The sequence below is a fragment of the Melospiza georgiana genome, chromosome 3, assembly GCF_028018845.1.
Source record: "Melospiza georgiana isolate bMelGeo1 chromosome 3, bMelGeo1.pri, whole genome shotgun sequence".
NCBI classification, from domain to species: domain Eukaryota; kingdom Metazoa; phylum Chordata; class Aves; order Passeriformes; family Passerellidae; genus Melospiza; species Melospiza georgiana.
The window spans coordinates 65,115,471-65,133,242 of NC_080432.1; the positions used below are offsets into that span (position 1 = coordinate 65,115,471).

General features: G+C 37.8%; 1 protein-coding gene across 2 annotated transcripts in view; it reads left to right on the top strand.

Moving 5' to 3' along the window:
* The window catches only part of ADGRG6 (adhesion G protein-coupled receptor G6), a 109,959-nt gene that overhangs the window by 55,406 nt on the left and 36,781 nt on the right, over positions 1-17,772 (top strand). For both annotated transcript variants that reach the window (XM_058021290.1, XM_058021291.1), the window contains exons 6-8: positions 7,675-7,760; positions 8,875-8,927; positions 9,008-9,061. In XM_058021290.1, the coding sequence (XP_057877273.1) occupies positions 7,675-7,760; positions 8,875-8,927; positions 9,008-9,061 (193 nt within the window). The remainder of the gene's footprint in view (positions 1-7,674; positions 7,761-8,874; positions 8,928-9,007; positions 9,062-17,772) is intronic.

The following is a 17,772-nucleotide window of genomic DNA, read 5'->3' on the forward strand; positions in this document are numbered from 1 at the left end:
AATTGAATCCTTACATGAATGTTTTAGTTTCTCATTTGTTTGTCATATTCAGTCAGAGGAGGGGCAAAGATTCTTTTCACAAGCAGCATTCTAAGTGCACGCATCTTAGAGCTTTCCCATTTTCTGATCTTCACAACCAAGGCTCTCATGAGAGGATTTTGAGTTTATGAAAGGAGTGCAGGACTGATCCTGCAAAATTTACACTGGCAAAATTCCCACTGAAGTGAGTGCAAGTGAGGATTGCAGGACTGGGGCCTCAGTTCTTATCTATTCATCACTTCGTACAGAAAAAAATAATGTGTTTTTTTAACATTTATGGCATTGTGTGTAGATGGTTTCATTTTACATTGTCATGCATTGTTCCCATTTTGTCTTACCTTATTAACATTCATATTTCATTCAAGTTCACCTCTTTCTCATCTTTATTACCAGCTACTGTAAATGCTACTACTCCTACACCACCCACTGTCACCACTAACATGCCCGATACTAATAGAAACGATAAGCCAAACAATGGTAAGAAATCCTGTGTTACATTTTTCCTTGTACTGTGTCTAAAGCAAATTTGTTGTATTTTTAGGTGTGTTTTTCCTACCATCATAATGTCAAGGGTCACGTCTCAGTTCTGATCTCATTTTCACGGAATAACTCAGGATTAAATCTCTGGACCATGTCAGAATGGTGTAAATGAGAACAGAACCAAACTCAGTGTTTGCTTGTTTCGTGTTTACCTGGCTCTTCTGTGAAAGGGACTAACTTTGTGTCACCCATTGCATTTAAGGATGCAAAGAACAAGGGGAGGGAGAGGGATGTTTGGAAAGGTTCGGAAAAGAACCGTGCTGTGGAAGGCTTTCAAGGCTGCAGATTGTCAGACACTGTGCAGCTCCTGCCTGTGCAGCCAGGGTGCTAGTAGGCTCGGATTGTCTGCTCCTCACTGGTTCCTCGCTGTTCCTCAGGCGCAGGAGCCAAGTGGAACCATTCCTATGGAGCAAAGCCACTTCCACTGAGTCAACAGAAATCTTTCCACTGACTTAAAGAAGAGCTGGATCAGACTTTACTAGGGAAAATGTTGACAGTATCAGATATCGTTTACTTTTCATTTAGAAAGATTAAGGGAAAAAATAAGGTAGTAAATGAACCTATTATTAGCACAGGAATAAAGCCAGGATTTCTTTTGAGGCTTTCTCAAATTCTGTGATATCACTGTCTCCTAAAGACTGAGCATCATTTTGTGAAGTCCTGCTAAAATATTTATTAGTTTGTTAAAGCTGGTTGTTAAACACAGAGATAGATTTTGCCAATTTTCATCACAGGCTTAAATGTATATTTTTTTAAGATTTATTTTTTCAGTGCACTCCACAGAAATAAATTTGAATCTGGGTGGGGTTTGTGGTTTGGTTTTTGGGTTGCTTTTTTTTTGGTTAGGTGTTTTTTTTTCCCCAATCCATCAGTTGTTACTGCAGGACTTATACCTCTTGAAGTATTTTTTCTCTTGGCAGATATTTATTGTACGCTGGCAATCAGGCAGTACAGTGCATAATGTGAAAGAATTTATCTGAATCCAGACTGTTTGGTTTTAATAAGCTGTAGAAGTAAGAAGAAAATACTTAAAATTTCTTCCAAGTAGTGTTTACTTTTTTTTTGTGGAGCCACTCACAAGTGTTCACCATGAGCAGTTAATTCTGCTTTTTTTAATGACAGAATGAACCCAATCTTATTAATAGTATGAATAAAAAATTGACAATTAAGTCCTTTGTCTAGCTTTGAAAATCCAGAGAAAAAGTAGGAAGACTGGGAAAATAAGCCAAGTTCACTTATGGTAGAAGCAAATTAAATTTTCACTCAGCTAACAAGCATCATTTTCCACTCTTGGTAAGCTGATTTTTAGACCAAGAACAGAGAGTTAAGTTACATTTATTTTTTTTTAATCCATTAACTCTGTGGCTTGCTACACACAGACCTGCAGGAATTCAGACTTCCTGCTACAATTATCTTCAGAATGAAGAGAAATTCACCTGAATTTTCCCATTCACGACCACAGAGGCAGCAAGAATCTAAGATAGAAGGGATCAAAACAATAGGAATTATCTCAACCCCAATTATTTGGCCAGTCAAGCAAAGGCCCCAGCATTTCAGTAAAAATTCAGCAGATGATAACCCAGAGAGAAAAAGCCCACACAGCTTGTTCCTTCCAGCTTTGTCCACACCAGCTTCTTCTGAGGAGAACGGCAACAAAACCTTGTCTGCTCATACAGAAAACATCAACCTAGATTATACTGTAATGAATCAGTTGCCAAACGAAAATATTTTGAATTATTCTAGAAGTCCATTGCGTGGTACTTCTGGTGCAGCCGATGCAGCTACAGAGCCGCCTGTGAATGCAGCAGTTCCTCTTCTTCACAGCAGAAATCCCAGTGCAGAGCTAGCAAGGACTTTGGCAAGTGGGCTCCATCTCTCTGACTCTGAGCCATCGTTCCACTCTCCTGCTAGCAGCAGCAGCAGCACTGCTTATGAACACAAAAAAGAAACTCTGTGGCTTTCATCCTCCAGCAGCGACACAAACAATTTCAGGCATACAAGCAATGTCTTGGAGCCTGGGAAGTGGTGGAATGAGCCTGTATTTCATCATCATATCACCTCTGATATTCAAGAAGACAGACATTTTCTTTCTAGCTTGTCTGTACCACCTACAGATGAGAAACCACCATTCCAAAAAAGTAGGTTAGATTTGCTAAACTTGGCACCTGAAAATTTTTACCTGGAAATGATGGAAGGAAGTGCTGACAGGAAAATGTTTTCTACTCTATCAGCAAACAGTGAATTTCAGTTTAGAAAATCTGTGCACATTAAAGACTATCACTCAGGAAGCATTACAAATTTAACCTCTGTGGAGATTCTACAGGGCAAACCAACAAGTTTTTTTCAGAACATGAAAAAATCATACACAAAATTTATGCATGACAGCCAATTGACAAATTCAGTCCAAGGACACAGTAGAGAACTATTAACATTTTCATCATTTCTAGTAGAACCAGGCTGGACAAGCTCAGTATTTAAGCATGTTGTAACAACCCTGCCTGTTTATCAACAGCTGTTGACTGACACATATTTGAAAAGTGACAGCATATTTATATCGAGTAGTAATTACTGGTCTCATTATTTACAGCATTCATTATACTTTCAAAATCCAAGTGAGACCCTCAGAAATGGAGCACTGCAGAACAATTTGGATGCATTTCATGGTAGTAATGAAAATGAAGAATCAGTTTTTTCCATATTAGAGCCAGAGAACATGAATCCAGTTGCTGACTCCTGGGAATCAGATTACTTGGATTTTCCAACAAAATATGTAGATATATCCCCCTCTTTAAGAGCAAGTTTCTGGACTGTTTCCCACCATTTGAAAGAATCATCTCAATTGTTTTCTGAGGAGCCATCAGAAAATTTCTGGCTCGCATTTAATAAACTGCTTCCTTCCCCAACAGAGAGACTGCTGTCCATTAATTTCTATGCTAACTCTGACAATATCTTTGAACAAACATCTGCCATTAAATTTTTAGATCACCGAGCTGAAGAAATTAATTTTTCTAGTCATGTATCAGCATTGGAAACACAAACGTTTAGTTCATTTATTCCAGGCATTTCAAAGAGAATTTCAGAAAGTAATGGCCGGTCAATATCACAATTGCAGTCAACAATGAGCTTTGCAAACCTAACTGTGACTTCCAACAGTGAATTTTATTTTTATTTTCTTTTTCCTTCTCTGGAAGCACCTTCCATTCAATCCTCTGTATGGACACAGGTAAGCCCTTTTGATCAGGCGCTTGAAAACTCTGCAGATAGTGTGCACATGCAAATTCAAACTGACATAGTAAGTGATCAAACTGACATGACTTTCCTAAACAATAGGCATCAGCCTGTTTCTGTCTTGCCAACACATTCAGGAACTCATCCTTCTGGTTCAAGGGATAGCCAAGCTCCTTTCTTGATCAGTGCATCTGGGACTCAGGTTACTTGGAGAGTTATGAGTTCGACAAGCAGTACAAGAACGCACAAAACACAGCAGTCTCAAAGTCTTCTGGAGAATGATGCTATGACAAATAGCATAGATAAACCAAGAAGTAAAGTTCAAAAAGATGCAGGTATTTTTTTAAAAAGCATCAGTTCAATGAGTTCTGACTTTTTTCCAGTGTCTTTGGAATTAAGGCAGTTTCTTCATTCAGAGTCCAAGTTCAGAGACAGTGTAACTCCTAACACCTATTCCACACCTCCACTCCCACAAAGTTTTCAGAATCATCTTGACACAATTTCTCCAAGCTTGCTCCCTCAGTGGGATGTAGAAGAGTTAAACTTGCCAACAGCAGAAACACCAAGAAATCATCTAACTGTTTTAGGACAAAACTCCATTGAAAATCAAGCGGACAGTCCAAGATACTCTCTCTGGGCAGTAGAACAAGAAATCATTGACAGTGATAAAAACATAATGGATTTTCCTGTTCTGACATCAACAAACATACTGAAGCTTTCTGAATGGAATTCAGAGGGGGAGGTGTACAGACCCTTTAGCAGGAACAGAGAAGCAATATCTCTCATTACTGCGAATGCCTTGGATTTTGAAAATGCTGATTATGGACAACTTGCAAATCTCTCTTCTGTTCTGGAGTCATCAAGAACTGCAGTAATGAATGATGTGATATCCTTGCCGTCTTCCTATAGCACAGTTTTTATTCAGCACAAAGAGACCATCTTGACAGGCACTCTGACGGGAGCTGCAGCAGCCATCCATCACTCTCTCGTGCAGATCCAAACATCACTTTCTTCTGTGACGTACCATGAGTCACCAGTTTCAGCCCATGTTTATTCCTTGGCCAATTTGCCATCTGGGACAAGCCAAAACAGCACCTCTTACCCACCACTGAAACAACTTACTAGCTCTGCTGCAGTCCTTTTGCCTTGTTTGTGCGACTTCTTCACTGAGCTGGGCTGCCTGTGTCGACCTGAGTTCCACTACAGTATGTCAAGCTGCTAAGTTAGATGTAGAAAAACCCCCAGATCATCTTATCTATTAGATATTCAGTTTGTAGACTGAATGTAGAAGTAGCTGTCTTTCATCCTTTAGATGTAGGACCATTTAGCATATGAAGATGTTTTGGAATAATAATATAATTACAGTAGAAGGGAATTTGTAACATCTTAGTGGTAGTAAATGTCATTAATGTGTGATTTTTCATATTTGTGTACTTCTTTAAGACAGCTCTCATGAGACTGTGAGGATAATATAATGGTTTCTATCTATTTTATATGATTTAATGACAGTTTGTTTTTTGGGAGTATATGAATGGTTTTTACTGACATATTTTTGATGATTTCACTTTCAAAAATAGAAGATTTTTCAAAACTCAGAGTTTGAATAATAAAACTCAGCATTTTCCTAACAGAATTTTTAAAAATACTGACATTTGATTGATCATTATATTTTTGTAGTTGGTGGTGGATGTAGGAGCATTGTTTTCCAGGCTATTTTTTTCTTTTTTTTTTTTTCAAGTTTTCTTTGGCTACTTTTCACCAATTTTATATATATATATTTTTTTTTGTTTTCATTCAGCATTTTGGGGAGGGATTTCAACTGTTTAACTTGAAGAGGGATAAATAAGTTTTAGTTTTTACTATCTACTTTGCAGTCTCCTGAGAGTATTTTAAAATGCAGATTAGTTCTTGTTTGGTTATTTTTATGCCTCATTTAAAAGTGCTTTGGGTCACCATCTGGTGGAGATCTTGAATCTATTGCCTAGTTTGTAGTTACTGTGTATGATTTTTAAAATACTTTGCATATTCCTATATTAAGGTGATTTTGTCACTATACATAATTATCTAAGTAAGGTTATAATTAGATAATCATTACATATGAGTTTTAACAAGAGTATCTAATGCATGCTTTCTGTATGTGTGTATCTGTATGGCACATATAAAAGGAGCATTATAGATTTAAAATTGAATATGTGTTTATACAGAGATATATACATACAAAGGACATCGAGGCATTGCAAGTGTTTTCAATTTGCCCAAAGTCCAAATTTCTACTTCCAAAGATATAATTTTTAATCCTTTTGTTTTTACACCATTGTAGTAATAATAAACTAAAGCACATTTGCAGATTAAACTATGCACCAAATTTGTGTGTCTCCTCAGGAGAGTTAAAGAAGTAAATCAAAACAAAGTTCATTCTGCTCATATCAAAAATTTAATCATAGCTTACCAAAGAAAGTGTCTAGTAAACGATCTTCTTTACTGTTTTGTCATAAAGGAATTTTTTTACCAATCTTACTATTAATATAATTAATTCCATATTGTAAAGAAAGAACAATTCTCCAACCATTTCATGAATAGTAACCAATGCATGCACACTTAAATTGGAAAATACTCCTGTCAAATTTTTTCCAGGTGCCTTTACTTCAAGCTCTTGTACAGTAATTATCTATGAAGTTGTAAAATTATGGCATTTGCTCTACTTAGAATAAAAGGTCATTTATTTCGTTTCCAAAAGATAGAGCAGTTCCTTTCCAATCTGAGACAGAAAGGGATTTCTGTATAATTATTTTCATGTCCTGCTCTGTCCTATGTAGTGTCTCTTTAAGATTTAGATAAGATTATATACATGCATGTGTCTGTGATCAAGACCCACAGCCTTGGTAACAGCCCAAAACCAAGCAATGCCACAAATTCACATAAGTGCAAGTGAATTGATCCAGAAGTTCTTAAACCTCCCCCACATCCTGGGAACTTTCACCCAGCTAGAGCTTACAGAATATTTGGTAGCTTAATGAAAAAAATAGGCTTGTGGAAAGTACAGACTTTTAACACAGAGCATAACTATGAAATGAATTGATGTTATTTATTAGATGTGAAATCTTGTAATGCTGCCTACCCACTCATGAGCTTAAAGAGAATTTATATTTACACTGTGCCATTTCAAAACAGTTTTCTGAATATAAAATTGCACCAAGCCAAGTGTTACACATTTTGTGACTGAAAGATGGTTTGTTCAGCTGCCAGTTTTGTAAAGCTAATATGGGTTCTTCTACTGTCTGGCCATTGCCAGGCTTCAGAGCAAGCCTGTACTTTGGAAACAAGAGCTCTATATCCCTTCTCACACCTAATTCTGTCCTCAGTTACCTTGCTACATTTAATTGATGAGCTTTATTTGCTCTCACAGTATTTAAACTCCAATCTGCAGTGGTTCAATTCTGGAACATATAACAATATTATAACAATATGTCTAGGAGCAGAATTTATCTGTGTTTACAGACTTCATTAACTATAATAGTTTTTAAAATTCCTGACACTGTCGTGAACTTGATTTTACACACCACATTAGAGGCATATGCAAAATACTGGTTAGATGTATGTTGTCTGTGAGTTTCCATGTCACATTTCAAGTGCCTCTGAAAATATGGAGGGGGAGGGAATTCTTGTCAAAATCAACAGGACTAGTGAGAATGGGCCCAGACCTGCAGGGGTATTTCATTTCAGAGATTAAATGCCAACGAGAGTGTGAGGTGGCCTTGTATCTGGGGTTCAGCACAATTTTTATATTAATCGTGAAGCTAAAATCTCATTATTCAAAAGCTAAATTTGCTCAGTTTCTAACATTATGATGCTGTTTTTAATGGACAGGTGGGCTATTCTACAGGATATCAATAGTTGTCTCTAGTTCCAACTCCAACTCAGTGTCAAAAGTACATGATGTCATTGCAGAATGGGTAAGTTTAGTTTTCTTTCCTATGTGATTACCTATATGAATCTGTCCCATCACTGTTATCGATTGGAAAATCACAAAAAATGAGACTACTAAAAAAATGCTTCACATGTGTTCTCCGAATATCTTTCTTTTATTTATTTATGCAGTAATAAATTCAGGTCTAGCTTGGGCTCTTCAGCATTATGGATTTAATTTAGAATGTCTGCACTATACTAGCTAGCTTCCTAAGAAATGCAGGTAGGTTCTTCAGCCCATTTTAGCAAATATAAGCTTGTCTCTGGGTGAGGAATTTTTGATGTTGCCTCTAGAAGTTCTTCTTGTCTGGATATTCCCTGTCCTTTTTGGCAGTTCACATAGTCCCACTCACACAATTTGTAAAACCTTTATGCCAACTACTTATGTGAATATACAACATCATGAAATATAGCAACTATTCTTTTTTTTATTTTCATTTAAAAAACCTGGAGATTTCAGCTATCAGAAGCTAAGGAACCCATAAACCAGAATATATATATATATATATATATATATATATACACATATATATATAATAATCTACAGAAGAGAATTGCAGTCATGCACACCTTCCAAGGCTGTTCCCTTAGCAGCAGTACCCAGGCAAAGTACATAGATGCCTGAGCCAAAGAAACTAGAAAGGTGCAAGAGTATGCAAAGGTGTCTCTTGGAGGAAAACTGAGCAGCTGTTGAACACTCAGAATAAAGAGTACAAAGGTCTGCAAAGAAGATCATTGTAAGTTTGAAGGCTTTCAGGTGAAAATTTAGCCGATAGCTTTTTCAGTAAGTCTATTCAAAGTGTATCTGAGGATTTAAGATGTGGAAGAGAGGGAGAAAAGAAAAAGTCAGGATCCTGTGCACTCTCCTGTTCACTCTGTCGTGACCTCAAACAAATTTCCTTTTGTCCACAAAAAAGCCAAATCTCTCACTACCAGTTGTACAACAGTCACCTCACTGAAAAGTGAGTGTTTTCTTTGCTTTGCAAAACTGAAGGGGATTTCTCAAGGGGCTGAAGGGTGAAATTCTAACACAGCTTTAAGCAACAAAGAGCCCCATTAACATCTCGCCATTCATGTGATCAATGTCTTCCTGTTTTTCAGCTGAACCGTACTTTCCAGAACTGGAATTACACTGTGTATGTGGTCAATATCAGGTAAATTAAAGAGAAAGATATTCATGTTGTATTCCTTTGGAGGAATAATCCACCCTAATTAATGTCTGTTTCTTTTATAGCATCCACCCTGCCTCCATAAGAGAGGGAGCAAGACAAAAAAGAAGTATTAAAAGGTAATATTTTGAAAGACATTTTCTCAATAGAGGCAACAGCTGCTTTTGCAAGAGGCTTTACAACAGGCTTTATTGTCTATTATTGGATTTGTTGCCTATTATTTGGCAGGCGCTGCAGGTCTCTAAATACATGACTGCTGACAATCTCAGTGTTCTGAAAGTTCTTAGAAACCTAATAGTGGTTATCATGTTTGTTTTGGTTTAAACCTATCACACTTTAAACCCTAACAGATAATTTGTTCAGAACTCAGGTTTCATCTGTCACAAAACTGAATAGATTCAGGATATTTAAGTTGTACAACATACCCAGCTTTCCTTAGCAACAAGCTTTGGTACACTGGTATCTGTCCACTGTCTCTGCATTTATTCTCTTGAACCAGACACTCTTGAGTTAATAGACATCTTACTAGATGGAAAACACTGAAAAATCATGCTAGAATTGAAAGCTAAACGAGTGTGAGTTAAACTATTTACCATATGCTCTCATTTCCTGACTACTGCTGGGCTTGGAGGCGCTGGAGTTGGAACGACCTCAAAGGCAGCCAGAGAAATTTAGATGGGTCAACCCCCTGAAAATCTGGCCTCTATGGGCTTCTTTGAAAGCAGCAGGCTGATTTCTGAGGGATGTCTGGAGAGGGAGGGAATCTTAGGACCAAATTAAGGAGAGGAAACCAAAATATAATTAGTCTTCTGAGGATGGGGCAATAAGTGGGTATGGGATCTATGTCTTTGAAGTGTAGGCAAAATTCCTGTTAAGAATTTTAACTGCTGACTCTTGAGGACTGCCATGATAATATCATTTTAATATCAGACCAATATTCCCAATTTACCATCAGGAAGTAGTTAGTGGTGCTTCTAGTTTTCAAGAGTTTGCCTAGACATGAAAAGATCTGTAGAAAGGTAGTATCTCCTTCCCACATAGCCACAGCAGAAAGACAGCTTTTATTGGCAAAACCTTTTAACTGGTACACTGTAAGCCCAGTCTCTGAACGGGCTATTTTGCTGCTTGACCTACATTTACAGTAGGGTGTAGTGATGTGGGTAGGATTTTTTTTCACACTTCTAAATGATATGGTTATGCCAGCAAGGCCTTTCAAGCGGAGACCACACCTTGGGTCTTACCAACATTCCAAGATTGCTGAGGAATGTAAAGCTTTCCCCATCCTTATTTCTGTATCTTTTTATGAGTCTAGCAGCTGAGCTGTACACCTGATTTCTTCTTGTCTCACCTTCCCACCATCCTGACCTCTGGTTTTTTATTGTCCCTAGTCTACTCAAAAAACAGTTGAAGAGGCAGAAACTCTTTCAGTAATTTCCCTTTCCCTTTCCTTTCCTTTGCCTCTCTTTTTGACATACAGTGAATATGCCACTAAATTACTTCTCATAATGTATTACTCTTATGGGGAAGTAACCCCATCTCTATTTCTTTTGTTCATTATAAATAATTTCAGAGGCAATGGAATTACATGTTCATAATATGTTATTTTCCAAGGAAGGCCTCAACTTATGAGCAACTGGTCTTCTCATGGGCTGTAGTGCACTTTGTGTCAAGGTCAAATGGCATTTTTCCATAATTTTTAATAATTTAGTATAAATGCTGGTCATGTCACACCAAATTTTAATGTTCTCCAAATAATCAGGAGTGTCATGCTGTGAATGTTTTCTTAAGAAAACAAAACAAAACAAAATAAAACAAAGCAAAAAGACAAGTCAGGATCCTGCTCAACCTAGAAATGCAGATGGGATAAAGCAAGGATAGTTAAAAATTTAAGTGAGGTACGTGATACGTGGTTAACAAAAATTACACTTTTTACACACTGTGTATGTAGATACACATATATAGAAATGTATACACACATGATTTTCTGCCTTTTTTCATATAGCTTTCATGTCTTGAATACATTTTCATGCATCATTTACCTCTTACAGAAGAAACATTTGAAAAAAATTGGTTGAAACATCTTTAGGTTTTCTGTGTATACATCTATGATTGTACATCCCTCCCTTCTGAAACAGAAAAGGATTAGCTTCCCAGTAGTCTTCAGTGTTCCTGGGTTTAGTTCCCAGTTCCTTGCTTCTTTGAGGCTCACACATCTGTTTCTGAATTTTGTGCAGAAGAAATCTGTTGAATTTTTGAAGATCCATAAAGCAAACCTTTTTCCTACTGCTTACAGATAATTCTTGTCAAGATTCTTTGTTAGACTTTCCTTGGATGTTTCCTGGATAGGATTCTTAGGAAATCCTACAAGATGCTAGGGTAACACTTGTGAGTATAGAAGATTAGCAGTATAGAGGGTAGAAATTCTAAATACCTGGTGGAAGTAATGGTAATTCCTGGCTGCCTAGGGGATTCACTGAAATGTTATGGCTGAATTCTTGAATGTAACTCACTCAGTGTGATTTCATGCAGTTACTATTAATTTAATGTTCCTATAAATTGTTTCTGTGGAAAGTTGCCCAAGTATTTTCTTATTTCTTCATTTTGGATAGTCAAGGATAAGTCTGTTGCAGTCTTAGACATTCTACTATTTCCCTTAGTTTTAAGTACTTCTTGTTTTATTTATCTTCATGTTCAACTAAACAGAAATTCCCTCCACAGTTAAAATTTAAGATTTAACATTATGAAATATTATGGCCTTGACTTTATCTTTTACAGAAGTTAATATTTTAGTTTTAACTCACTAAGCCTTATTTCTCTTTTCTGAATTTTCTACAAGATCATAGCCCTTTTTTTTCCAAGGCAGTATAATAATTCTTAAAATTGTTCTTTGAGAAGGTTTTTCCTCTCTTTACATGAATTCATATTCTTGTAATTCAGATCACATATATTTTTCATTCCTTTTGGATTAGTATTTTATACAGCAGTTTAAAAAAAAAGCCCAAAACCAACAAAACAGCATCCCCAAGCCTGTTCTATGCATTTTGCTTTGCTCCACACATATTTACCACACTGCTTCCTCATCAAGGAAGATCCATAAAGCTGAGAGAGCTGAGATCCATAAAGCTGGGACAGCTGTCACTCTCCCCACCTAGTGTTCTTGCATATGAGAGAGGAAAAATCATAGAGAGAATGATTCACAGAAGAAATAGCAGCTGGAAGTGGGAGGTAGGAAGCTGGCTTATTTTGTCACATTAAAAATAGGTGTTTTCCAAAAAAATATTTTAAACTACTGCATTCAGGAGAAGAGCAAAACAAAACAAAATTATTGAAGTGGATTGTTGCTCTTTCATTGCTGTGTTGTATGAGCTGCAGAAATCCAAAGTACACCATGCTTGCTAGGCGTTTATGTATCCAGTGATGAGAGACAGAGTGCCAAGTCCAAAAGTGCATATTATTATCAGCACCTCTAATACTGTGACATCTCTGGATGACAGCAGTATGTATCAAGCTAATACTTTGGTAGATTATTAACTACTTTAATAGACAGAGTCTTATGAAAGCTATATTTCACTTTATGTTAATGTTCATGTTTTCCCCTGGTTGTACAGTTTCTGCCTCTTAATGAAAGGGCAGCTGTTCAAAATAGACAGGAGTTCAGCATGAGCTATGGATATAGCTGTTTCTTTGTCCCCATTATTTTTGCACAAACCTTTGAAAATTAACCCAATTTGTGGATTTCATGCATGTGAACCAATTTTGTAGATAAACTATAAATGTGTTTGTTTCTTTCATTAATTCTTTGCCTTTTATGACTCTGCAGCTTTGTCAAAACTTCCTGTGACTGCTGCTGCTGCTTTTCTCAGAAAAGTCCTACTGATCCTAGGTTTTGTCAGATGACTACATAGGGCTGCCTCACAGCAGGGGAAATGGTCTTTATTAAAGAGTTCAGCTCCCTTGCTTCTCCTTTCTTCTCTTATTTTGCAAGCAGTTTTGAGAATTCAGGCCCTAATTAATTTATGAATTTTTCTTCACTTAACATAAAGTAAGTTTATGCTTGTTCCAATATCACTGCTTGATTGTCATAATTTTGGTGTATTTCCAGTGTTGGGTTGCTCCTTCTATGGGAAACATTATTAATGTTAGTACTGTTAAACATCTCATCCAAATTAAAAACCACAGTAGTAGCCATCTGTGTAAAAACTACTAAATCTAAACAGAAATCCCTTGTCTTGGAAATGAAAATAGAGAGGAAAGCAGTTAACCAGAGCTACCCATGCCCAGTCTTGCTCTTTTGAAGTCTGTGGAGTTTTGCCACCGATGTTAGTGAGGCATATTCAGGCCCCTGCATGCTGTGTGTCTTGGGTCTTGTTTTGCTTAATGGAAAGTGTAATGCACTTGGATAAAATGTTAATTAGATTGTGTAATGGTTTTAGACAAGAGGTAGCAACATTAGAACAGCATAACTTTTGGGTTTCTAGTCCTAAGTAAAGTATTGGGCTTTTTACATTCTTTGTAGGTTACTTCAATTTATTTTTTATTAAATAACTTTGCTATTCTTGTTATAAATGAATAAATCTGTGATGTCTGTTCCTATTTCAAAAGTTTTCTGGGTTTCTACCGGTGAGGTTTTATGAAGGATTTGGACCTGGCCCGCCTCTACTCCACACAACTTCAATTTCAGTGTTACTGAAGGTAGTAAGGGAAAGCCTTAACTTGGGCGGAGAAATATTTCAAAATGCTGCATAACATGTGCATTATATGTAATATTTCTGTTTGAAAAACCAATCAAAAAAGAACAAGTGAAAATCCTCAGGTTTCTCCACAGTGCCCCATTGGCATCTTTTGTCCATGACCTGTGAAGAAAGCCTTCATCACAGATTCAAGAATTTGGGATTTCCTTTTGAGTGACTGAAGGATGATCCCTTCTTAGTCTCCTGCTGAGGCTTCCTGCCCTTTTCCAGCTTCCAATGACTTATTTTGTCTTTCCACTGACTTTAACTAGATTTAGTGAGGATCTGATTGTTAGATCATTGTTAGATGCCATTTTTAGAAAAGCAATGTATTGGGGAATAGGGAATGGGGGTTTTCTTCATTGTTCCAGAACATAGTGCAAGTGTAGCCAAAAACCCATTTCAGCAAAGACCAGCTGTTCCATATGAGGGATTCCAGTCCTTTCTGGTTTGACTTTGCAACATTCTCTAGTAATGAATAGCCTTCATACCAAATTATCACAGATTAAAAGTGCCTTCTGTTGAAAGGCTGTAGTTGATTGTATTCCCACACCAGATCTGCAAGGAGGAGCAAGACCCAGAGACACAAGCCAAGGCGAGAGGCGTGACCATGGTGCTTGCAAAATTCTTCTGCTACAAGGGTCATTAACTTAAAAGGAAGGCTTAGGATGCTTTTATTTTTAGTAGTCCAAAAAGTAGCTGCAATTTTTAGTTTTGTGTCATGAAGTCTCAGATTTTGTATTCTAACTATAACATCACCTTCTCCAGGGAAAGGAAACTCTTCATCCTTGACATTTCTTTGAATGTGTCTGTTAAGTCATATCTTTTTGCTCTCTGTTTTAAACACTTCAATGTGTTGCAGTCAAAATCACCTCGAGTAAAAGGTTGTTCGCGGCTCAGATGCTTCTGTGGAATTCTTTTAGTTTTCCTCTGCTTTCAAACTTATTTCTGTCTTACTCTGCGAGTTTTCTAACATTTCATCTGCTCTTTGTATTGCATCTTCACTGAGTGACTTATGGAACAGTCAGCTCTTTTTTGTCTGTCCAGTTAATGTGAAGCAGTTAAAACTGTTACTGTCATATTTTCTGGAAAAATCCCTTTGCTTGGGATTTCTCTCCTGGGAAGCTGAGAAGGCTCAGATAAAAAAGAAAACAATAATTGCCTCATTGCTTCGCCTGTGTTTTGCTGCTTTAAAATGTATTTGGAGATTGTTTATCCAACAGGTGGCTATTTCATTAGTTTCATGTGAATTGTTTTAACTTAACCAATCAGAGTCAAGCTGTGTTGAAACTCTAGAAATAGAGTCATGAGTTTTCATTATTGTCTTTCAACCTTCTGTAAATATCCTTTCTGTATTATTTAGTATAGTTTAATATAATATTCTTTAATATAATACAGTATTATAAAATAATAAATAACCTTCTAAAAACATAAAGTCAAATTCATTATTTCCTTTCTCTATCTAAAAAACCTCGCAAATATGAAATAAAACCTCACAAGCGACTCTGAAGGCCTACCTGTGTGGTCAGTCTTCAGTTATAGCTATCCATCACCACTTATCTTCAGAGAAAACAAAACCATGAGATTAGCAAAGAATTTAATGTTGACATTTGAAAACTATTTAAAATATGCCAGGGTAGTCAGCTCTGAAATTCCCAGGACTTTTAGTGGAAATTAAGATTCCGCAAGTATTTTGGTTCTTTAAAAATAGTTGTTTGTATTCTTTAAATCAAGTTATACTAACTCTGAAGGAAATTAATAGTGACTTGTGAAACAGTTCAACAGCAGTAATTCAGTATTAGTTCAGCCTGTGTAGTACAACAGAAAGGAGAAATGTGCATTGCTAATTACCAGCTGCGTCTCTCCAGGTGCAGGGCAGCCTGTGCTGCAGGGCTCCGTGGTTTGTTAATCCATCCTCCGGGCTGCTCGCAGGGCGCAGCAGCGCGACCACAGCCCGCGTGTAGGCACACTGTCCTGGAATAGCTCTGAGTCACGCTGCCGGAGAAGAAAGCTGGCTTTGTGGTCCGGGCCATGGCAGCACAGGCTCCACCACCTCCTCCTGTGCCTCTGATGAGGATGCAGCTTCGTAAATTCCTCTCTCTGAGCCAGCTTAGCTCAACAGACCAGGACAAAGTGGGATAGGCACTGGTCTTCCCAAGCTTTCCTGCTTGCTCCAGCTGTCACCATTTCAGTCAAAGAAAAGAGAAACATACTAATCCCTGTTGTGTTTACCTACACCACTGTCCATTTTTTTAAACTATATTGATGTCAGTAACAGGCAGTACAGGTTGGCAGTACAGGTTACTATAGATGATGTGGAATTTGTAATTGATTACTGCTGTGAGAATCTATCTGCCTTTATTTGCCACACAATAAAAGATTTAAAGTTGCATGTAGCAAATCCAGTGACACCAGCAGAGCATGGCAGCATTGCCATTTATTTGAATGCAGGCATACTGTTTCCCAAAATGAGAATTTTCTCTTCACCATTATAATGTTTTCTTTCTGGGATCTGAGTGTGACAAAAGTGGAAGGAAGCACTGAACTTCATATTGCGTCAGCTGTCAAGTTAAAAGGTATTTATTTAGTCTGGGAAGCTAGCATGAGTCATTCTGACAAGTTTGTGGAAATTGTTTTCATCATATTATGGAGTAGGCTCTTATTATACAGTATACATGACCTGTGCTTTAGGAGTTTCTCAGAAAACAACAGATTGATTTAAGGGATTCTTTTCGCCAGTGCTTCACAATCAATACTTTTCTCTGTAATTTTTCAATATAACTGCAACCAGTTCTACCTCATCTATCATTATCCCTTCTCTTTTGTTGGCATTGTCCTTCCTCACAGGTATGGATACTAAATATCAGTTTGGTTAGCTGGGAATCAAGAAACAGGCAGCTAAGCAGTAGTGGTGGCTGTTCAGGATGTCCGTTCTGCAGCCAGAGCGCTGAGGTAGGGAGTGGCATCAGTATATTAAGTTTTCCTCTTCTGAAGTAAAGGGAATGGATGACTGAAGCCAGAATCTTTTAGGAAAGATGGTTAAATGCCAGGAGACTCTGGGGCTGAAGTACTGAGGGCTGAAGGAATTGGCAATCCTGTAGGCAATTTCCATACTTCTGCTAAAAATAAATGCTGTAATAAATTTGTGCTTGTAACATATCTGAGGTATACAGAAAAAGCCTGCTAATGCATATCCACCCTACTGAGGCTGTTTGCCATATAGATGTTAAACACCCCACAGAGACCAAAGGAATGTTAGGAGGAACTCAGTATCTCTGGGAGCAGGGAAGGAGAGACCTGGCCTGAGATAGCTGGAATTTCTCTGCTAAAATACATCCAGTGGGAAAGGAGAAAGCCAAGCCTGCAGGTGGTCACATTTTTATCTTTCTTCTCCAGCAACATGTAACCAGTAAAGCAGTGAATATGTCAAGAAAATTAGACACATCTGGAAAGTGCAGTTCTGAGCTGTCATCATGGGGATGTCTTTCTGAAAGACTTTTTTAGTTGAAGTCCTGGTCTGTCTAGGAAGGACTACCTGAAAACCCTACTGGCCCTCTTCAGTACCCCTACAGATTTTTTTCTGCTACTCTTCTTCCCATAGTCCACAAGCCCCTTTAGCTCACTGTTGCTTTCTTGTGGCACAGGGGCCCACAGGTGGAAGCACCCTGATGGGTGTGTGCCCTGCTCACTGTATGTGTGCTGGCAGTGCCATCCCTCCCCAGGCTGCCAGGGACAGCTCACACGCTCCAAAGGTCTGTCTTTATTCAGGCTGATGGGTATCCAAGGGCAAGGTTTAGATGAAGACAGCCCAAAGCATGTTTGCTTTTTCCTTTTTTCCACATTTTGGCTTCCATGGACATCCAATGTTCCATGCTTTAGAGGCTTACCTCCTAGTAGCCAGAGCCAAGCAATGCTCTTGGGTACCAACATATTCTCATCTCCAGCAGTTGCTTTTGTCCCAGGAGGAAATTTCTGTGCCTTCCACTCTGAGCTTATTTCCTGTGTCCTGCTAGAACTGGTTTGCTGTTCATGATTTCTCTTCCAGAAAAGCAATGTTTTTGGACAAGGGTGGGGCCTGTTTTATTTTGTTCACAGGAAAG